We start from the raw sequence: 21,693 nt of genomic DNA, 5'->3' as shown, positions 1-21,693 counted from the left end.
TGTCACCAAGCCCTCGGGGGCTAAAGAAATTTTTCTCAAGTGTGATCCACAAATTACCTGGATCCATATCACTGAGCAACTGGATAAACCTGCCAATTCTCAAGTCTCACACAAAACTACTGAAGGAATTAGACTCTCTGGTAAGCCACACTAAGAAACTATCCTTTTAACAAGCTCCCCAGGTGGTTTTTATGCATGAGAACTTTAAAAACCACTAAGTTCTAAGCACAACAAAAGGAACACCCTCTCTAGGGCTCCTTCAGGAAATTCACAGCAGCCAAGAGAAACCACTGGCTAACCTTCGTGGTCCTCATATATTCTCTCTCCACTCTCACTCTGGCACAACTTATGCAATTCAATACATAACCATTTAAAAGAACTAAGTATTCTGTTTTTAGTATGATTCAAATTAATCAGTCATTATGACAAAAAAGAACAAACTTAGACCCCCAACTATATATGAGCAAAATCCTTAAAGCCATAAAAAACACAGATTGGTTTCATATTCAAAAAGCTGACAGTTATTTGTCGTGCTTCTGTTGTAAACGAATCCTACAGCATAACCAGAGGATACCTCTTAGCGGAATTTTAAGCTCCCTGTATCCTCTCTATCCTTGCACACACAGCTTGCTGGTTGCCTCTCCAAGGTTGGATGATGTTGCCAACCAACACGTGGCAAAGGCAGCTCTAAAATAGCATGACGATTTCATGCTCGACTCAGGTAATACAGCTCTCTTGAGGGGAATCTGCTCTTCAGGTTCACCTCTTCTCTGTTTTTGCCATCCACATCTCCCCTAGAGGAACTTAAGGCTCTTATACACTCAATTACACTCTACTGATTTATAGTGCCAAAGAGCCATTCACATAAGGGCCCTCCATAAATGTTATCGGATTATGCCAACTCGGGTGACTGACCCTGGACTTTTCAATGTGGCACCTATTTAAAGACAAACCTTAATCATCCAATTCTCCTCAGCTTCTCAAACTAGGCTCCCTTATCCACACCTTATACCTAATGTCTTTTAAAGACAGTGCTCATAGGATGTTGTGGTGCACATCTATGATCCCAGCTCCTCAGGAGGGGTAAGGCAGGAGGGTTACAAGTTTGAGGTCAGTCTCTGCGACTTAGCAGGACCCTGTCTCAAAAAGGGATGGGGATATAGCTCAGTGGTAGAGTACCCCTGGGTTCAATCCCTGTATCATGCCAAAAAATAAACAAACAAATCAAAAACAGACTGCAATTAGATGAACCAATATAAGAGAAAATGAATTATAAACAAAACAATAGATAAAACACTACAGATGACTGAAGGCCCAGCAAGTACACACAGTGAGCCCTATGAAAATGGGAATAACCTTGATTCTTCTGTATGAAAGAAAAGTTCTTTTTACCATCAACTAAACCAGTGCTTCTTAAACATTACAGAATTACCTGGAAAATCTTTCTAAAACACAGGCTGACTCAGGCAATATGGATGGAGTTAGAGACATCACTTTCCTAACAAGCTCCCAGTTACTGCTGCTGCTGCTTCTGTGGCTCTGCTACTTATTGTGTGGTGGGATAACAGCAGCATCAGCATCACCTGGAGCTTGTTAGACAGGCACCCTGGGCCCATCCTCCACCTATGGAAAGAGGATCTGCAGTTCAACAAGATCCCCATAGATAAGTATGCACATTAAAAAACAGCTGACCATCATCTTGTACTGAATGAATCAGAGTCACCAGGGATCCTTTAAAAAATACTGAGCCTCCCAGCAAAGATTCTGATTCAGTTGGTAGGGGACATTTGATTGCTTCCATGTTTTTAAGAACATCCAGGTGGTTCTAATGAACAGGATTGTTGAGAACCAAAGGATAAAATACCCTACTGAGTGGGAGTATGGAGTAACTGTTAATGGGTAAAGAATTTCTTTGAGGGATGATTAAAATGTTCTAAAATTAATTATGGTGATAGTTGTATAATTCTCTGACTATACAAAAAACCACTGAAGTGTATACTTTAAATGGGTCAGTTGTATGGTATGTGGATTATATTTCAATGAAACTGTTACACAAACATTAAACTAAGAAACTTAATAACTTGTCTATTTAAATAAATAAATAATACTCAATGAACAACAATGAAATGGAATTATTTTCTACCCTGTCTCTCCAGAAATTTTAAGATGTTGTCGTCTCTTCAGTATCATAGTCAAGGCAATAGAAGAAGAAGAAACCTGAAACTAAAAACTTGCATTACAAAGAACACTACTATGGAAGAAGAAAAAGAGGAAGAGGAAGAAAAGGAGGAGAAAAAAGAAGAAGAAATAAAGATAAGTGAAGGAAGAAAGGAGGAAGAGAAGAAAGGAAGAAAATCATATTTGTCAATTTGGAAAACTGTACCCTATGCATCACAAATTTCTACAGTATTTTCAAATAAGTAATTTTCCTTTGCTCCCCCTATTTAAAAATAAATTAGTGAATTCAGTGTACCCTATTCTTCCAAGTTTTCTGTGTGTTTGAAGACACTCAAAAACATGCTAAGAAAAAAATATATAAAATGTGAATCTGACTTTATTTTTTAAAAGCCTTAAGAAACTCTCAATAATATACTTATTTAAAAAAAAGATCATAAGCAGCACTAAAACTATAGGAAAGAGCATGGTAATAAAGGAGATATTGTTTTCTCATTATCAAAAGGAAAGCACTATAAATACAGGTAAGGAATATGCACCATACTACATTGGAGACTCAGCTTCTAACACCTGTGGTAGTAAATTCTCAAAACTACATGTGCAATAAGATGAAGCTAATGATGGCTCATGAGGACCTAATTTATTCTCCCTGTTGAATCACCATAGCCCATGTAAGCCATCTCTCCCTGCTCCATAAGCAGGTGCCTTGCTTATGGTCCCATATTCTCAATCCTTTACAGGCACAGTCTAGATGCATAACTAAACAGAGTTCCTAGGGCACATAAACTGGTTATGTGCATCTCTAGGCCCTGTGCAAACTGAGAGCACTTCTCTTAAGAAACAGCTTTCTGACACTTCCAGGTAAAATCATCATTCAGGTGAGTATGATGCCCTCCTTTTCCATAACTCCCTTATAAAAATTCAATGCATTTTACTAATTTATTGCTGTATTTTATTTTTTAAAGAAAATTTTACTTTATTACACTCTTAGATGACAAAAGAAAAGGTAAACCAATGCTCCTAATTATTCACCTTGGCCTCAGTAATAATACTTGCAAACCATAGTGTCCCATTACTTTTTATAGTGAGGAAGCTCACCATCCTGCCTAATCTAAACTCCTCCTACTTTAAGAATATCTGCTCCATGACCTCTTCAATTTTCATAGTAATAGGGAGATAATTACATTTTCTAAAGCAAAAAAGAATGACCTGAATTTTGGGTAACAGATTTAACTTCCAAGAAAGCAACTCTGAAAGCCACATTGGTGATACCCAGCTGTTGTCACCTCCATCTCATTCCTCTGAGTTTTTGAAACACTAGCTTCTGAGAATGAAGACCCACAATCACTGTGCATACATCCCGCTGAATTAAATAACGAACTCTTAATGGGTTGTCCTGTCACAATCCATAACTCAGTTAACAATTCACCTTTTGTTTTCTTTTTAGAAAGACAGAAGAAAAGGCTTACCTAATAGTATATATATCCTGAATATTCTTCTCCCCACCTTGTCCTTCTTTTAAAGCTTGCATTTGTAATAATTTCATAATGGATTTTATCAGGCCATGTGTATTCCTGTAAGAAACATAATAACATGTTAAATATTATAAAGTGCATATGCTAAACAGATGCTTTATCCTGCTTGTGTATGTGTGTGTTTTGTTGGTACTGGGGTTTGAATTCAGGGCCTTACACATACTAGGCAAGTGTTCCATCACTGAGCTATACCCTAGTCCAATCCTACCGTTATTAAGTAACTGAATATTTGCCACCCACATTGAACAGTAGCCACCACAGGCATCCAGCTCATTCTGCAGCACAGCAAAGACCTATCCAACACATTTAAGGGAGGAGACAAGTAGCTAAAGAATTCAACCACCTAACTAGCAATCATCCCCTACCCTCTCTTGGGGAAAAACCAATGAGGAAAAAGACAAACATTACCTCCACATAATTTCAGAAGTGTCCACATCAGTTACTCATGACAAATTATCAAGTCTTTCATTCATAAATATTAGCAGACCATGAAAAGTAACCAGTCATATGAAATGGAACAACTACCCAAAAAAGTAGGCTAGGGTACCAGAGTAAATAACTCCCATTAAAAGAGAATTAATGGAAGGGAGAATAACACTGATTTTTTTTCCTTATTTTCTGTAAGTGGCTGAAGGAGAATATATCAAAAAGAAAAAATAGCCTGCTCTTTTTAAATGCAGATCTCCCTTGGGAAGTAGAAAGAAATCATACAAATATATATTTAAAAAGAAGAGTATGTGTTTTTTTTTAAAAAAAAAAACTATTTTTTATTATGGTTGTTAATAGTTGTTCAGCATCTACTGTAAACTAAGCACTCTCTTTAGTCCTTAAATGTATTATTATGTCAACTTACTATTTATAGTGGAGTAGTATGCAAATCGTTATTAACTTTCTTTGGGCATAAGGACAAGAATTTGACTTAATTAGATATCATTTAGGGCATTTATGTGAGATATCACTGAATGAATTTTTTTATGGCATTTAAAGTTTTCCAACTGGCAAAAGGTTTAACCACATAGAAGATCTCACTGTCTAATAGAGTACACCAGCCAGCCACACGTGACTACTAAGCATCAATAATATGGCTAATTCAAATTGAGATGTGCAATAAGTGTAAAATACATGCTGGATTTGCCAGGCTCAATTAATTGCACATGCCTGTAATCTCAGATACTGGGAAGGATAAAGCAGAAGAATCACCAGTTCAAGAGCAAACTGGACAATTTAACAAGACCCTGTCTCAAAATAAAACTTTTTTTAAAAAAAAAAAGGACTGGGGATATAACTCAGTGGTAAAGCACATTCTTAGCATGTGCTAGACCCTAAATTCTATCTCTAATACTTGGGAAAATTTATGCTATATTTAAAAGACTTAAAACAGAAAAGTATGTAAAATATCATGTATAATTTTTATGTTGATTACATGCTGAAATAAAGTTTGATATGTTGGGTTATGTAAAATGCATTAAAAATTATCATCATCTGTCTCTTTACTTTTTTAATGTGGCTACAAGAAAATTTTCAATTACATATGTGGCTTGCATTTGTGGCTCATGTTATGTTTCCATTCTACAGCACTGCTGTGTATGTCCATATGGTTTAGTTCCTAAGTGGATTCTTTGGGGAATGTTGAGGTTTCTTTGCAGTTGAAGCATTTTCCACAATGGTATGTTTTCTTTCATATGGATCCCCTTATGACCATGCAGTGTAGGCTCCTGAATTAATCATTTGTGACAGTGTCACACATGTATGTTTCTCTCCTGTATGCATCCTTTGGTGAAAAGAGATCTCAACACTGAATAAAGCCTTTCCCTTAAAGATTCTCTCTTGTTCATGATCTCAAAGATTAGCTTTGCCCACATCCCCTACCTTAGTGTTTTCAATTCCATGTTACTTTGATCAAAATGGCCACTAAATTATGTATAATTTTTATGTTGGTTACGTAAAATAGGAGCCACATTCAAACAGTCATAGTTAATATCACCATGGTTCAATAAAAATTAAAGAAGAGATCTTTTAAAAACTAGAATGAACTATGACTGTCTTAGGAAGGTTGGGAGATACATAGCCCTGTTTTCTTCCTTTGGAACTGCTGAGATGCTTCTGAGTACCTTCTCAACTGAAACTCTTAAGTTTCTAGTCTCTTCCTATTCTGAAGCTAAGGAAGAAGATATCTCAACATTCACATCCTTCTCTGCAATTCTTTATATCCATTCACGTTTACAGAATCAGAATCTTTCTGTAGCTAAGGATTCTGGACTGTAAGGAATTATATCAAATTCCTCACTTCCTGTGAGGAATTATATCAAATTCTTCATAATTCTTCACAATACTTTCCTTTACAAACACCTGGTGATAACTGCTCTATCACCAGTTTATTAAGAAGCTGTCCCTAGGTGTGAATGTCTGGCCTTAGGCACTGATAGCAGAGCTCATAGTCTCCTCAGAGCTTCAAAGGGATCCAACTCCTCCAAATATATAAATTTTCTAAAGCTCCTCACCCGTTCTAAGGATTGCATCTTGCCCTTTGAAATTCAGTATCTCAGGATAATACAAGTCTTAGGTCTCTGACTCAGGCCTGTGCCCAGATATTATAAGATACCATGAAATCTCAGACCTGTAGCTATATTGAATAGACAAATGCCGCAGTCTGGCTGGGCACAGAATCACGAGCTACTCACAGCTTTGTAGATTCAAACAGCAATTCTTTATTCCCGAACTCACACCGGCCCTCTACAAACACGTTCTTGGGAAATCCACGTTCTGCCCCCAAATTCACGTACTCCACCAGGCTTTGAATCCCAAATACTTTTTGAATTCCAGAACTCAGGCAACAGGATACGCCCTATTCCCAGCAGGAATAACCTTAAACCTGGAACCGCCCAAACCCAGATTGTCCTAAACCGGGAACGCCCTAAACCCAAGGAGCCGGATACTCCCAAAAACCTGCAGGATACACCCTAAACCTGGATCTGCCCTAATCCAGTAGGATCCTCCCTAAACCTGGATCCACCCTGGTCCTTGAGCAGGGTCACCTTTCTCAAACATACATGCAATGTCACAGCGAATGTCCAAGGCAAGTCCATTTCCACGAAGCAACATGGGGTACGCTGGCAAGGAAATTTCGATGCATCATTCCTACTTGGCAATGGCCCTCAGCATCTCTCCTCTTCTGATTAATTAAACAACAAGCAATGTGGCTTAAGGACCGTGCCTGGTAGGTTGTCCAATTCAACATATGGTTCTTACCCGTCATGGGAAAAACTGACCTCTAGGCGTCAGCCTCCTGTCTTAGGTTGATACCACTGCAATTGGATCATACCTGTCACTGACTACCGGTCCAACATACAGCCATACTTGTGGATAGGCCTATGCACCAGTGCGGGGGTGAGGTTCTTGCCTCACCTCTGTTGGCCCCCAAATTTAGCCTTGGTGCCAGTGGGGGGGTGAGGTTCTCATTATTACTGAGTGAGTGAACTGTTCTAAAAATCCAGTATTGACTTGAGACTTATCCAGGGGCTCTATTTGGTTTTCCCTGGTGACAGAGTCACTACATGTTCAGAAGCCTTCCTGTCTTCTAGTCTTCAATGTGTACACAACTGGAAAGCAGCTCTAACATCTGATTTAATCTAAAATGACTCCTTGTACAGCTGGAAGAAGTTCAGGCCTCACCTAATAACCTCACAAGGCTACTCCTTGGGTGTAATGATTAGTTAAATTTTAGATGATCTGTGTTGATTAAATTTCTGATTGAATTCCTTCCAAGAATATGGATTCATTAAATCTTTTTTGCAAACTTTTTTTACTTATGTTAGTTTTCTTTAACTAAGATTTGTCATAGACCTGAAGTTTTAGAAAGGACAGATAATAGACCTATGATTTTTAAAGAGTTTGGATCCCCTACTCTTTTCTCAAAGCAGTAGAATCCAAGCAAAACGCAAATACATCTCATTTGCATTTAATTCCATGGAATTCAGAGAAGCAACTAGGGCTGATAAATAAAAAATATTTATTTTTTTTAGTTATTGGCGGACACAACATCTTTGTTTGTATGTGGTGCTAAGGATTGAACCCGGGCAGCACGCATGCCAGGCGAGGACGCTACTGCTTGAGCCACATCCCCAGCCCCAAACACCAGCTTTTTAATCTTTATGTTAGATCTCCTTTGTTCTCATTATTTAAATATTTCAAGTAGGTTGAGAGGGATGGTTTCAGACTGATTTATATTTTAACTCTAATAAACTAGGGAAATTAGGCTACTTAATACCAAGGAATCTGAACATTCCCATCTGTAAAATCCAAAATCCTGATAATAAGCTCACCTTTCATGCTTTATTATTAGATAAGTATATCAGTAAAGTACCTATTTTTCAAAATATTGTGGTAATATAATGTTTAGATTATATCACAAAGATTATAACCTTTCCCTCTTTACCAATGAGGCTGTGGAAGCCCAATTTTCAGAGCTAATAAATGCTGAAGCCCTGAATCTGCCTGAAACTAATTTCAAACCACCTTAACTTCTAAAACTCCCTAGTATTTTTTCTCTCTCCTCACAAAACCCACTTTCTGGTTTGCAAGAATTTTGTTACTCTGTATGTGAAGTCTGCCATTGCAAAATTTAAAATTTTTATTGAATTCTATATGATTGTAGTAATAGGATATGATAGTTTGAATAATGGTAAAAATCAAAATTAGAAGGAAACATAACTAGTAAAGAAGCAAAAATCAAAAAGAAGATATTTTTTTTTCTTTTTTTTTTTTTTTTACTGGACTTCAGTCTTCAAACTGAAAAGGCTACCAGTAGTACTAGACAAGATTTCTGGGGGGAAAAAAAAAAAAAAATATATATATATATATATATATATTACTAATATTTTTCAAATCCAGAGTTAAAAAGAATAGTCTAAGAATGCTTAGATTTTAAGAAACAAAATCTATAAAATAGATACCATCAGAATAAAATGTCTAATTTGGTATCAGCTTTTTTTCTTACTGTTTTCTTTTCTTTTGAGATAGGATCTTGGTCTCAAACTCCTGGGCTCAAGTGATCCTCCCACCTCAACCTCCTGAGCAACTGGGACCATAGGCAGGTGCCACCACACCCAGCTATTATTAGAATTCTCATGTACAAACCTGAATGGAGCAAAAAACAAAAAAGAATAAGTGTAATGTATGTGGACAAAATAAATATTTTAAGACATAACACTCTAAATTTTTTTCTTAAAGTTCGCCAGTTAAAAGGGCTGGGGGGATAGCTCAGTGTTAGAGCACATGCCTAGAATTCTTGAAGCACTGTATATGATCATCATCACAGGAGGGAAAAAAAAAAGATAATGTATGGTAATTGCACAAATCTTATAAATATACTAAAAACCAGTCAATTATATACTTTAGAAAGTTTATTTTAAAAGTGAATCATCTGTTTTTTAACATATTCATAAGAAATAATAGAGGGAATGAAAAGACACAAACTACAAGGAACTTTGGTCTTTGAAGAGAAAAAGGTAGATAGAGTCTAAGATGAAAATTTGTAACACATGACAAAAGGTTCATATCCACAAAACAAGAAAAGCAACAAAATAAGACAAGTCATAGAATAGAAAAATAAGCAGAGAATATAGATATGCAAATAACAAAAAAATAAGATTAATCATATCCAGTGTTGATGAGTGAATGGGGAAATAAGCATTTTTGTGTTGTGTGAGGTTGTTTCAGTCTTTATGGAGAGCAATTCACATCATCTATAAAAATTTTAAATGACTATATCCTTTCCCTCATAAATTCTGCTTCTAGAACCAATCCTACAGTTAAACACTTATATCAAAAGAAGATATCACATTACATTTGTTATCTTGAAAAATGAAATAGAGCCGGGTTTAGTGGCTCATGCCTATAATCCTAGCAACTCTCAAGGCTGAGGCAGGAGGAATGCAAGTTTGGGGCCCGCCAGGGCTACTTAAGGAGACCCCGCCTCAAAATACAAAGATAAAAAGTGATGGAGATGTAGATCAGTGGTAAAGCACCCCTGGGTTCAATCCCTAGTACCACACATAGACACACACATACACACACACATACACACACACAAAGACAGAATACATATTTACCAATAAGGAAATGGTTAAAATATAAAACATCTGATTATAGAACACTCCAAACCTGTTAATAAGGATACAAACAGATGGATAAATAGTGACATGCAAAGCTTTCCATTGCATATTAAATGGAGACGCAAGCTTTAGGACAAATTTTAAATACCTGGTATATGTGTGTAGAAATACTTTTAAAAATGGGATTCCAATTTCACTAGAGTTAGTTATTCCCTAACTCTATGTACCTGGTCCTGGGTTCAGACACCCTAGCTTTCTTTATATCTTAGAGGAAACCAAGGCCAGGACTTGGGAGAACCTCTCACATGCCATAATATTGCTAAGGCTTTCCAGACCTGCCATTTCCTACTTTTCATCAAGATCAAATAAAAAGTGAATTTTTAAAAATAAAATGATACAAAGAAATTTTACCAGTTACTACTTTCACAATCTAGAAATGCCACTGTCTGGATTTTCAAAAAAGTATGAACAACTTTATTAGTTTAAAAAAGGAAAAGGGAGTGAGGGTGTAGCTCAGTGGTAGAGCACATGCCCAGCATGCATGGGGCCGTGGGCTCCACCTCCTAGTACCAATAAAAAGGGCTGGGGGGAATTTATAATCTCAACTGAGTAAGGACTTCTGAACACAAATAGAAGATTATACCTGATCTCCTGACTAGATAGTATGAGCAAAATTTAAATAAACAATAAAATAACCAGTGTCTTATTTAGAAGCTATCTTCAGCCACAGTTTAGTACAGACAAAAAGCATGTTGTTTAATTTGAGAAAGTAGGCTTCCAAAGAACATTTTTAGGAACTGGAATTAGCCTTCAGACAAGCAGGCTGTATGAGTTTGAGGTACACAGAACAGTTAATTAACAAATCAAAGACAAGACTTTAATCAGGGCAAAAAAAAAAGCTGATTAGATATTATGCCTGACTTATTCATAGCATAATGTGTTCAGGGGATATCATTAACATAACAAGCACATCCTTCTATTCCCACTTCAGCATCTGAATTCCACCTCATAGTCAACATGTCCAAAACTGAACTTCTGTTCTCCCCATACACCTGGTCGTCTAATGTTCCCTATCTACTTAGAGAAATCAAAGCAGAAATAAGGTGTCTCCTTTGACAGATCCCTCACAGGCATCTTTATAGTCAATCCATCTCAAACGTTTCACCCACTAAAAACCTCACAAATCTATATCTCTAGTGGAGGCAGACATCAACTCTCACCTGAACATCAGCCACAGCCACCTAAGCTCATCTCCCTGATCTACTCTATCTGCCTACCCCAAAGCTAACACTTTCAATTGTATCTTCATGCTGCAGCCAGATTGCTTTTTGTGAAATCACTGATACCCACTAGATAAAATACTTCAATAGATTTCCTCTGCACCCCAGATAAAGACCCAAATCCTCAATCATCCATCACAGCCTGCATTGTCTGGCCCCCACCGTTTTCCCAGCCTCATCTCAAACCACTCTCCACTTGCTCTAAGCATTCTTTTAGGCTTCCTAGTAGCCATCTTTCCTTCCACAACAGGGACTTGACACATACCATTTCCTGCACCTGAAATGTTTTGCGATCTTGTGTTTGCCTTGATAACGCATACACATTCCTTGATCGCATCTTAGGCATTAGTTCCTTGGGAAAGCCTTCCTTAATAACTTAAGGCAATGCCCTCTAATTAAGGCACTTCCAGTGCACTATATGTGGTCTGAATGTAGTGTCATATGCATAGTTTCATGAACGTTTTTGAACATGTAAAACTATGTGCTTGTCATAGTCCCCTCTATAGCAGAAACACCACGAGTGTAACAATGATGCCTGCTCAACTCACATGACATCACAGGAAAACAAGGGAAAAAATAAACTTGTGGGCTAAGGTTATAGCTCAGTGGTAGAGTGTTTGCCTAGCACACGTGAGGCAACAAGTTAGATCCACATAAAAATAAATAAAATAAAGGTTTTGTGTTCATCTACAAGTAAAAAAAAAAAAATATATATATATATATATATATATATATATATATTAAAAAGAAAGAAAGAAACTCACTAAATGTGTTCATGGCTCACATGGATGCATATATCTAAAGTATTGTCTTGCTCATCTCCAGGGAGGATCTCTCAAGGTAATTTCTAGTTTTGGAATGATATGATTTTATACATGCACATTGAAATTAGAGTATCTGATATATTTAATTTTCAAAATTAATTGCTTGTTTTTTTTACTAAATAAACCAGTACAGATAGTATTATTAGTTGTGGCTACACAGGGCCATTCATTTAAAAATCACACATTTAGCCAATGAAGGAATTATAAGTGAAGGAATTGCAATGAAGAAAAATAATATTAATATAATGCATTTACATCATCAAGCAATGAAACAACCCTATTGGGGCAAGGGAGTGGCAGTTTTTTGGTTGGAGTTTTGTTTTTCTCATTTAATACATGGACTTAATAATATTAAAACCTACTTCAATTCCTAATAGAAGAAAGAGAATATTTAGATGATATACAGAATTTTAACTGCTCTGTTGAAAACTGATAACCATATAGATAAATCTAAGTCCTAAGAGAGTTTCAGAAATATTACATGGCCCCTGTAACTTGATATAAGAGCACGAACCACCTTTGGAAAGATGCTATTTTCTTTCCTTCCCTTCTACCTTAACTCATTTATTATGTATGAAGATCACTGAATAATAATAGAATTTTTGAGACTTATTTAACCCTGCCTGAAGATGTTCTTAAACAGTATATCCAAAAAACAGCCATAAAAAATAGAGGGAATAGCCAGGCATGTTGGTGAATGCCTGTAATTGCAGCTACTTAGGAAGCTGAGGCAGGAGGATCACAAGTTCCAAGCCAGTCTGGGCAATTCAGTGGAATCCTGTCTCAAAAATGAAAAAACAAGGGCTGGGTACATAACTCTGTGGTAGAATGCTTGCCTAGCATGTGTGAGCCTAGTACAAGAAAAAAAAAAAGAGTGTGGGGGGAGAAGGCAAGGGAAGGGAAGGAAGGATGTTGAGAGCCACAGCCGAAGGGGCCTCAGCAAACTTCCAGCTGCCAGCAAACTTCCAGCTGCTGGCTGATGATTGGCTCACAGCAGCCCCAGCAACATGTAGCTGATTGGCTCCTCTGTGGTGATGCTCATTGGAGATGCTCATTGAGCTATTTCCCCACCCTTTCAAACTGCCAGCTGATGACTGGCTCACAGCGGCCCGAGCAACATGTAGCTGATTGGCTCCTCTGCAGTGATGCTCAGTGGGCTGTTTCCCTGTCCTTTCAGACCACGGAGCTGCTCATTGGGGGAATTTTTTGGCTCTGCCCACGCGACCCAGCCAATCGGCCTCAAGAGCAGGAGGATTGTGGGAGGTGGTGTGGCTGGTGGTTGAGGGAGAGGCTTGTGGGAAGCTGGTGGTGGCAGTTGGGCTCTGAGGGTTTTTCCTGAGGAGCTGTTTTGTTTGGCCTGTGTGATTCTAAAAATAAAGTTCGTTTCTTTTGACAAGTGGCTCCTGAATTGTGCCCAGCCAGACTGCGGCATTTGGTGGCCCGTACGTCTAGAGTATTAAAAAAGAGGGAAAATAATATAGTTTCAAAGGATGTTTAAAAAGAGAAAAGAGAACTGAAAAGTAAATCAAAAATATTTAAACTATGAGCTCATTAATTTTTTTTAGTTGTCAATGGACCTTTATTAATTTATTTTTATGTGGTGCTGAGAATCGAACCCAGTGCCTCATGCATGCTGGTAGAAAGTTAGCTAACTTTTATTCTCCAAAGGCAAGCACTCACTGAGCTATAGCCCCAACCCATCATTAATGTTTTTTTATGAAAGAAAGGTCACCACGGAAAAGCTGTTGAAAAAAAAAAGTACTCATTATTTTGAAATTTAATAAACAAAAGAAAGAATTATGTATATATCCTAACTTTCCTTTACAAATTGTCCTTTTAGTAAATATTGGGAAGTTTTACTTGATAGTTATAAATCAAGAAATGAGGAAAGAAAAACAAATGATAGTAATAGAATGTCACCATTTGAAACTCCTAACCCAAGGAATTAATGGACCTAGTCACTGAGTTTCAACGGCTACTAACATCATCAAAAAGAAAAATAATCAGATATTATTTGTCTTTTAACAGAAGAACACAATACCACTGATGAAGAAGTCTCTCCTCACCAGGCTGTCCTGAAGAATCAATAAGGAATTTCAGGTGAAGTTCTAAAGCACAAGGAATGCACACAGCTAATACTAAAGGAAGGGTAGTTTCCTCCCTTAACCACCCCTCCCACTAGCAACCAATGCAGCGGTTGTTTCCATTATTATTCCTGTTTGGAAATATCATTTACACTTTTTAAAAAACATCTGTACCAATAAGAGGAGGAAATAAAACATGCAGTATCCCACCATCCCAGTGTCATCTTTGACACCAACTCTCTTCTCAACCTCTCCTCCCTCTATCCCTATCAGAGCAACACAGATGTGATCTCAGTCACTTATGCTTAAGCATGATTATTTCAAAGCTAGATCTAAACTGGATGAGCAGCACCTATTTCCAAGGTCATGGCTCTCCTTCAATTTCAATCCCAATGCAAAAGGTTCCTCAGAACAGCATTCAGGTCTCCTCTCTCTTTAGGGAATTAATGTTCCTTCTCAACTCATTTGCTTGGTATATGTGCACACAATGAAGACACAGCAGGTAGAGAGTTAGTTACCTTGTATTCTCCAAAGGATACTTCTAAGTCCTAGCCCCCCACTCCTGTGAATATGACTTTATTTTGAAATAGTATCTTTGCTGATATAATTATACCTATAATCCCAGAGGCTTGGGAGGCTAAGCCAGGAGGATCATGAGTTCAAAGCCAGACTCACCAAAAGCAAAGCACTATGCAACTTAGTGAGACTCTGTCTCTAAATAAAAAACAAAATAGGTCTGGGGATGTGGCTCAGTGGTCAAGTGCCCCTGAGTTCAAGCCCTGGTACTCAAAAAAAAAAAAAAATGGATTTCAAGATGAGGTCTTCTTGAGTGAGTCTTAAATCCAATAATAAGTATCCTTACAAGAGAGAAAGAAAAAAAACAGAATATTTGAGAAAAAGAGATACACAGAGATATCACCCATAAGAGTTCAAAGGCAGAAAATGTAGTTATGCATCCACAAGCCAAAGGATGCCAGGGCTTGTCAGCAGCCACCAGACTAGAAGAAAGGCATAGGACAGATTCTCCCAGAGCTTTCAGAAGGAACCAATCCTACTGAGACCTTCGTTGTAGTCTTCTGGCATCAAGAATCATGAAAGAATAAATTTCTGCTATTTTAAGCCACCATGTTTTAATTTCATTGTCATTTGTTACAGCAGCTCAAGAAAACTGATACACAACCCCTGGCAGAGCTGACTGATCCAACTTTGGGCCCTGCCCTTGGAAATCTGTAATTGAGGCCAAGAAATCCAATTCTCAGTCTGGCTATCTTTCATACATAAGAAATGATAAACCCAGGATCAAGTGGTGCCCTATGAACTAGGAAGCACAGAAAGTCAGTTTTCAGAAAGTGCCCAGAATGAAATACACAGCCTACATCCAATTTTTTTCTGAAGTCCAGGGACATTCCTAATTTTGGATCCTATGGCACCCCCTACACTTCATTTTAAACAAAAAAGGAAAAGAAAATTGCCCTTTTATGCTCAACGTTCAAGTGAATGTCTTTAACTGGTAGTCCAAAGGCTCCTAACATATTCAGGAACCTGATGCCAAAAGCTCTTCAATAAAGATCAGCTGGAACAAGTCCCTCCTTGGACAGGTGCCAAGAAAAACTAAATTTACTCAAGAACTCTTTAAGAGAGAGTGAAGGAGACTTCAGGACTAAGCCACAATTGTAGTAGCAAGAGAAAATGCAAACAGGGACCTTAATTTTCACTGGGCATAAGAGCCAAGACCTAGTGGGCATGTTGGCACATGCCTGTAATCTCAGCTACTTGGGAGGCTGAAATTGAAAAATCGCAAGTTCGAGGCCAGCATGGACAACTTAGTGAGACTCTCTTTCAAAATAAAAATAAAAAATAAAAACAGTTGGGGGCTGGGATTATGGCTCAGTGGTAGAGTGCTTGCCGAGCATGCATGAGGCACTGGGTTGATCCCCAGCACCACATTAAAAAAAGAAAATAAAAAGAAACTAAATAAAGGTGTTTTGTTCATCTACAACTAAAAATATATATTATTAAAAAAAAAAAAAGCTGGGTTGTAGCTCAGTGGAACAGTGGGTTTAATCCATAATACCACAAAAAAAGAAAAAAAAAAGGTGCCAACCCCTAGATTTTACACTGAGGGAATATGGATCAATAATAATATTAAAGATTCCAAAACATATAGAACAAACAGGCTTTTTTGTGACAAGCTGTAAAAACTATACTAATTAAAACCACTCTTGCAAATTGCTTTTCACTAGGCAAAATGGCATGATCACTATTGTGCATATGAATAACATGTATCAGCTTTCTTTTGTTGTGGTTCACTTGATTACAACACTAAATACTGCTCATGTATGCTCGGTCTTCTTTGAAAAAGATTGTGAATAATGTTTGCTTCTTTGCTTCCAAAATATATCAAATATGAGGCACAAAGTACCCACATTTGAACAGGGATAGAATAAAAAGGGCTTCGGTTAAAGAGAACAAGAGCATCCTAAAAAGGGATCATCTCTATGTATCATGAAAACAAATGGCACAAATGTGGCCAAGTCTCTTCATAACCAGTAAGAATCAAAGATCCCTGAAAAGGATAAGTGGGCAGCCTAAAGCACAGAAAGTCACCAGCAAATAAGTGGATGATAAACACTAAGTTAATGATCAAATCATTGTCTAAATTCATTGTAACATTATGAAAAATAGAAAGGAAGAGAAGGAAAAAAAACAGTTTTGTGGAATTCATGCTTAAATAAATGAATGACAAAAAAATAATACTTCTTAGGGGAAAAAACAAACAAACAAACAAAAAAAAAACCCTAAGAGATATAATGCTATTGAGCATTTGCTTGGAAATGTTCTGTGTACTCACTCAGAAAACAGCTGGATTTCTTCTGAAGCATTTTTCCATTATAAAAGTAACATGTGTTCAGTAGTCACTGTTCTTAAATCACCTAGGAACATCTCAGCATAAACACATGACTCTTAAAATGGAAGATTTTGTGATAAACAAAGCCTTCAGCCAGATCAACGGACTGAAAAAAAGAAAAAAAAAATAGGGCAGAATGTCCTAGATGAGGAAAGTGGCTGGAATCACTTTTCTGTTTATGAGCTTTGACTTGAGAGAGATTCTGGAATTTTAGAGGAAGTAAAAAAAGAAAAGGATTTGGGGGGAAAGGAAGGACTACATCTGGAAACAAGATAATAGGCCTAAAAGGAATATTTAAAAGACAAGATGATGGGGAAACGGGCATGGTCTAATAACTCTTTCACCCTTTGATAAAAGTTAAGTAGGCAATGATATCAATGTACATATCAACCCTGAAACCATCTCCACAAAGTAATACTCTGACACCCCAGCTGCAGATTAAAGCATGCCATCTTCCCTAACCTTTGGAGGAAACCTCAAAGATCCATCCTTCCTTGGTGGTTATTCTCCTGCCAAAAGAAATAAAGAGAAAGGAGCTAAATAGTACAAAATGCAATACAACAAGACAGGAACAGTATGTCTGCCTGATTGTCAGCATTTCCTACCTGATAACAAAGGAATTAAGTTTCCCAAGGCACAAGATCATCAGTAAGAGTAAACCCCAAGAGACAAGTATTTTCTCAATAAATTATCCTAAATCTTCACTTCGAAGAGTTCTCAAAAACATTTCTAATCATTGGACTTTCATCAATCCAAGATCAAAGATTCACAAATCCAATAGTCAGGACCCTCTATGGGAATATTTAATATTCTGTAGAACATTTCATTAAAAAGTAAACTTGGGGCTGGGGTATAGCTCAGTGGTACAGCACTCACCCAGTATGCATGAGACCCTGGATCCATCATCAGTACCATACCGCCACCACTACCAACTCCCCCCCCCCAAAAAAAGTAGACTTCAAAAAATACCCTTCAATTTCTCACATTTAACACACTTAACATTCCCAAAATATATCAACCACAGGTCCCTTCCCTGTTTGGAAGCACAAAAAGCAAACAAATCAAATATTAGTCTATTAGCCTAGTTTATCTGGCAGCATAACCTTCCTACCAAGCACATTTGCAAATGAAGAAGGGTTGGGGGAAAGCAGTTGAGCTGAAATTACAGGCTGTCATGACACCTCAATACTGAACACTGAATACCTGGTTCCACAGAGAGTAAGACTTTATTCACAATCCCGTTACTAAGCAACTGTAACAATGGCTGTGTGAGCAGTTAAAGGGGAAAATATGTAAGGAAAGAAAAATGGGAAACTCCTTGCCTGGGAATCTTTATCTCCGGATAAATTCAATATTAAAAACAAAACCAAAAATAATCTCAACTCAAAACAAGCAATTCCTCAAAGGACAAGAAAAGTATATGCTACTATATATCATTCACTTTAATTTCAGTTTTGGTTAATTTCAAAATTCACATTTAATGGGTAATAAAGATTTCCTTACTGTATCTCCTTTGTGGTCCCTTTCTTTCCTTCACCGTCCCTAGGGAATTTTTTTTTTTTCAAATTTCCTTACTGATTAAAAGGACATTTTAGAGGGCTTAAATCCATTTCTTTGTTTACAGAAGCTATAAAAACTAGTCTACAATTGTTTCATGTTGTCTCGGCTTTGAACCGAGAACACTCTAGGACATCAAACTGCTCCTTTGAAGAGAACAGTCTCTCAAGCAGAGCCAGACACTTTCCCAGCCACTCCCTGAAGTTTAGACAACCAGGGCACTTGCAAATGTCAAGTCTTTTTCAAAGTTAGACTATACAAGGAAGCACCCTTGAAACCAAGTTTTGCAAATTGCAAGCTGGGTTTCAAGTGGGAGGGGGCTTCCAGCCTTGTTCCAAAGGCATTTTACAAAGGAGGCCTGCAAAAGGCCAAAGAGCCGGTAATACAGCTGGAAGAGAGCATCTCACCTACTTTTCCTTCTGTCTATATAGCTTTCAATTTCTGCCACAATGCTGAGAAAACTCCACAAGCTATATTTTCTAAATGTCTATCCTATAGAAGACACTGTTAGCTTTTTCTCTCCCCACCCACTTCTCAGTTCCTGAAGGATATTAGGTTCAAAGACAAATGGAAAGACAGAGTTTTAGAATATTTTGCTAAATCAAAGATAAATAGTCATGATGGAGTTCGGTTCCCAAAGTACCTTTAGATTCTGATAACCCTCTATTTTAAGAGGAGAAATCCCAAGTCAAGTAGGAACTTAGATACTAGAAACTGAAGACCCAAAAATCTTTGCCAAAGTCATCCTGCTTACAGATCCCAAAGACAGAGATGATTTGTGTCTCAGAAAATTTCCCATGCAGCATTTGGAAGAGAAGGCTGTTTGATTCTTCTGTTTCTAATTAGCTTATGTTTCTTAAATTTGATTCCCATTTTGCTTTAAAAAAAAAAAACATATAAAACAGTACAAAGTTTGGTCTTTGTGATTGCTACAAACCTAAAAGCTATGTTACTTGAAATAAAGAAAATGAAAAAATTTCTATTTTGTGACATTCAAATAATTATTACCTCTACTGGCAACAAAAAAGAAAAACTTAGCACTTATATCACACGTTTATGGCCAAACTGATTTAAAAATTAAATTGGAAGCCATGTGTAGTGGCACATGCGGGTAGTCCAAGCACTCAAGAGGACTAAAGTAGGAGAATCACTTGAGTCCAGGAGTTTAGAACCAGCCTGGACAATATCAAGAGCGCACCTCAAAAAAAAAAAAAAAAAAAAACTTTCATAATGTTAGGTCTACTTTATCTACATTTCTTTGTGGCTAACACGTCAGACTATATACTTTCTCATACATATAAATTTTCAATTATATGTACATAGAATATCTTTTAAGACAATAAGATCTAGTAACAGTTTTGGCTCTATGGAAAAAAAAGACAGAGAGAGACAGGGTCTTTGGCCTACGATAGGACAGTAGGTCTGGAAAGAAGATAATAGACCCAAAGGAATATTTAATAGACAAAGACAGGGGTAGACTGTGCCTCATATATCCAATGTGAATATATTGCCTATTCAAAAAATACATTTTTAAATTTGAAAAAGAAAAAATAATGTTACTGACAATTATACACAGATGATAGGCAGATTTACTATTAGTGAAGCTTATACTTTGCAGCTTATAATAGTGAGATGTATTTCTACTGATGTGTGAACAATATCCCACACCAGCATAATATTCTAAGAAAATTTTTTTTAATTAAGGGCATAATCTAATCTGGTCTAATTATCCCTTAGATATATAGAATTCATTGCCCTGGTCCCCTTAACTGCTGATACTTTAATATAAATATACAACTATGCAATGCAAGTAGACTCAATGTTTACAAAGGTATTCAGGTATTTGCAAACTATATAGAAGGAATAAGTATCATTAGCTATATCTGACAAAAGGGGTAAGTCAAAATCTAAGTGACCTGCTTAAGGTCAACCAATAATCGAGATACATAAAATTCTCATCATTTAGAAATCTTCCTCAAAATTACTTTTTAATGATAATACAATAGAATTCTACTAAAATTATTTCTGTGTGTGGGTGTGGACATACGCAAGCGAGAGAGTGTATATAGAAACAAAAAGAGAGAAGATAAGTAAGTTTTTAGTCATGATCTAACCCTTTCTTTTTTTTTTTTTTTTTAGTTGTAGATGAACATAATACCTTTATTTATTTGTCTTTATGTGGTGCTGAGGCTCGAACCCAGGGCCTCACACATGCTAGGTGAGAGCTCTACCACCACTGAGCCACAAACCTAGCCCCAACCCTTTCTTATTCAGAAATGTTTGGCCACAAACTAAGTACAATGAGTGTGCAAGGTATTAAAATACAAGTTAATACATATACGATATCTGTTTCTTTATTTATATGAAAGAGCAAATCACTCAGATGAGAAGAGGAAAATGTCTGGGCAGAAAGGAGGATGTCTGAGCTGACCATTGAAGGATAACAAAGACAACATCAGAAGAAGGGGAAGGAATACATGTAGAAGTGGAGCACTGCAAAGGCTCAGGAAGAGTGAGCAGTAAATGCATGTGAGCAGAGGAAGCATGGGAGGAAACACAGCCTGACCAGGAGACTAGAACGGTCTGAGAAGTACTCACATACCATGCCACAGAATTTGGACTTATAACTACGACAGACAGCGAAATTAATAGGAAAGCCAAAACTTCAAAAATGGAAAAATGGATGAAACAATAGAATTTATGCAGAAAGGTTAAAAGACTTAAAGTTCACATAGTCCAATAGACTTCAAGCCCAGGAAGGCTTCTTTCTCAGACTGATAGTTACAGACATCTCCCTCCCCACTGAAGACAGAAAAAAAGATTAAGCACTCAGTTCTACAATATCACAATAAAAAATGAGCATGGAAGAGAATGGGAGAGAAGCTGGGTGAAAGTTAGAAGGAACAGAATTCCAAATGATTTAATGTGGGCAAAAATTAGTGTTTTATAAGACCATTTATTTAAGGAAAAAGTGGTATCTCCTTTTCAGGGAGTTTTGTTGTTGTTTGGTTGTCTGGTTTAGTTTGGTTTGAATTTTTGTAATGGTAGAGATAGAACCCAGGGCCTCACACATACCAGGCAAGCTCTCTACCACCAAGCTACATTCCCAATCCTCAGAGGGCATTTTATAAGAGATGTTCACTGCTTCTAATATGTTCCTGTCTGACCAAATTGGAACGTTTGGCCCTTTCTATCCCTTGTGAATCTATGACCCTCA

General features: G+C 37.2%; 1 protein-coding gene across 7 annotated transcripts in view; it reads right to left on the bottom strand.

Annotated features, from left to right (window-relative positions):
- Positions 1 to 21,693, bottom strand: part of Focad (focadhesin) — a 281,898-nt gene that overhangs the window by 232,239 nt on the left and 27,966 nt on the right. For 5 of the 7 annotated variants that reach the window (XM_021733689.3, XM_078047698.1, XM_078047697.1 and 2 more), the window contains one exon: positions 3,645 to 3,749. The exons of the other annotated variants lie outside the window; for them this stretch is intronic. In XM_021733689.3, the coding sequence (XP_021589364.1) occupies positions 3,645 to 3,749 (105 nt within the window). The remainder of the gene's footprint in view (positions 1 to 3,644; positions 3,750 to 21,693) is intronic. 7 annotated transcript variants of the gene reach the window in all.

Source organism: Ictidomys tridecemlineatus, chromosome 4 (assembly GCF_052094955.1).
Source record: "Ictidomys tridecemlineatus isolate mIctTri1 chromosome 4, mIctTri1.hap1, whole genome shotgun sequence".
Lineage (NCBI taxonomy): Eukaryota > Metazoa > Chordata > Mammalia > Rodentia > Sciuridae > Ictidomys > Ictidomys tridecemlineatus.
This window is presented reverse-complemented; position numbering and strand designations above follow the sequence as displayed.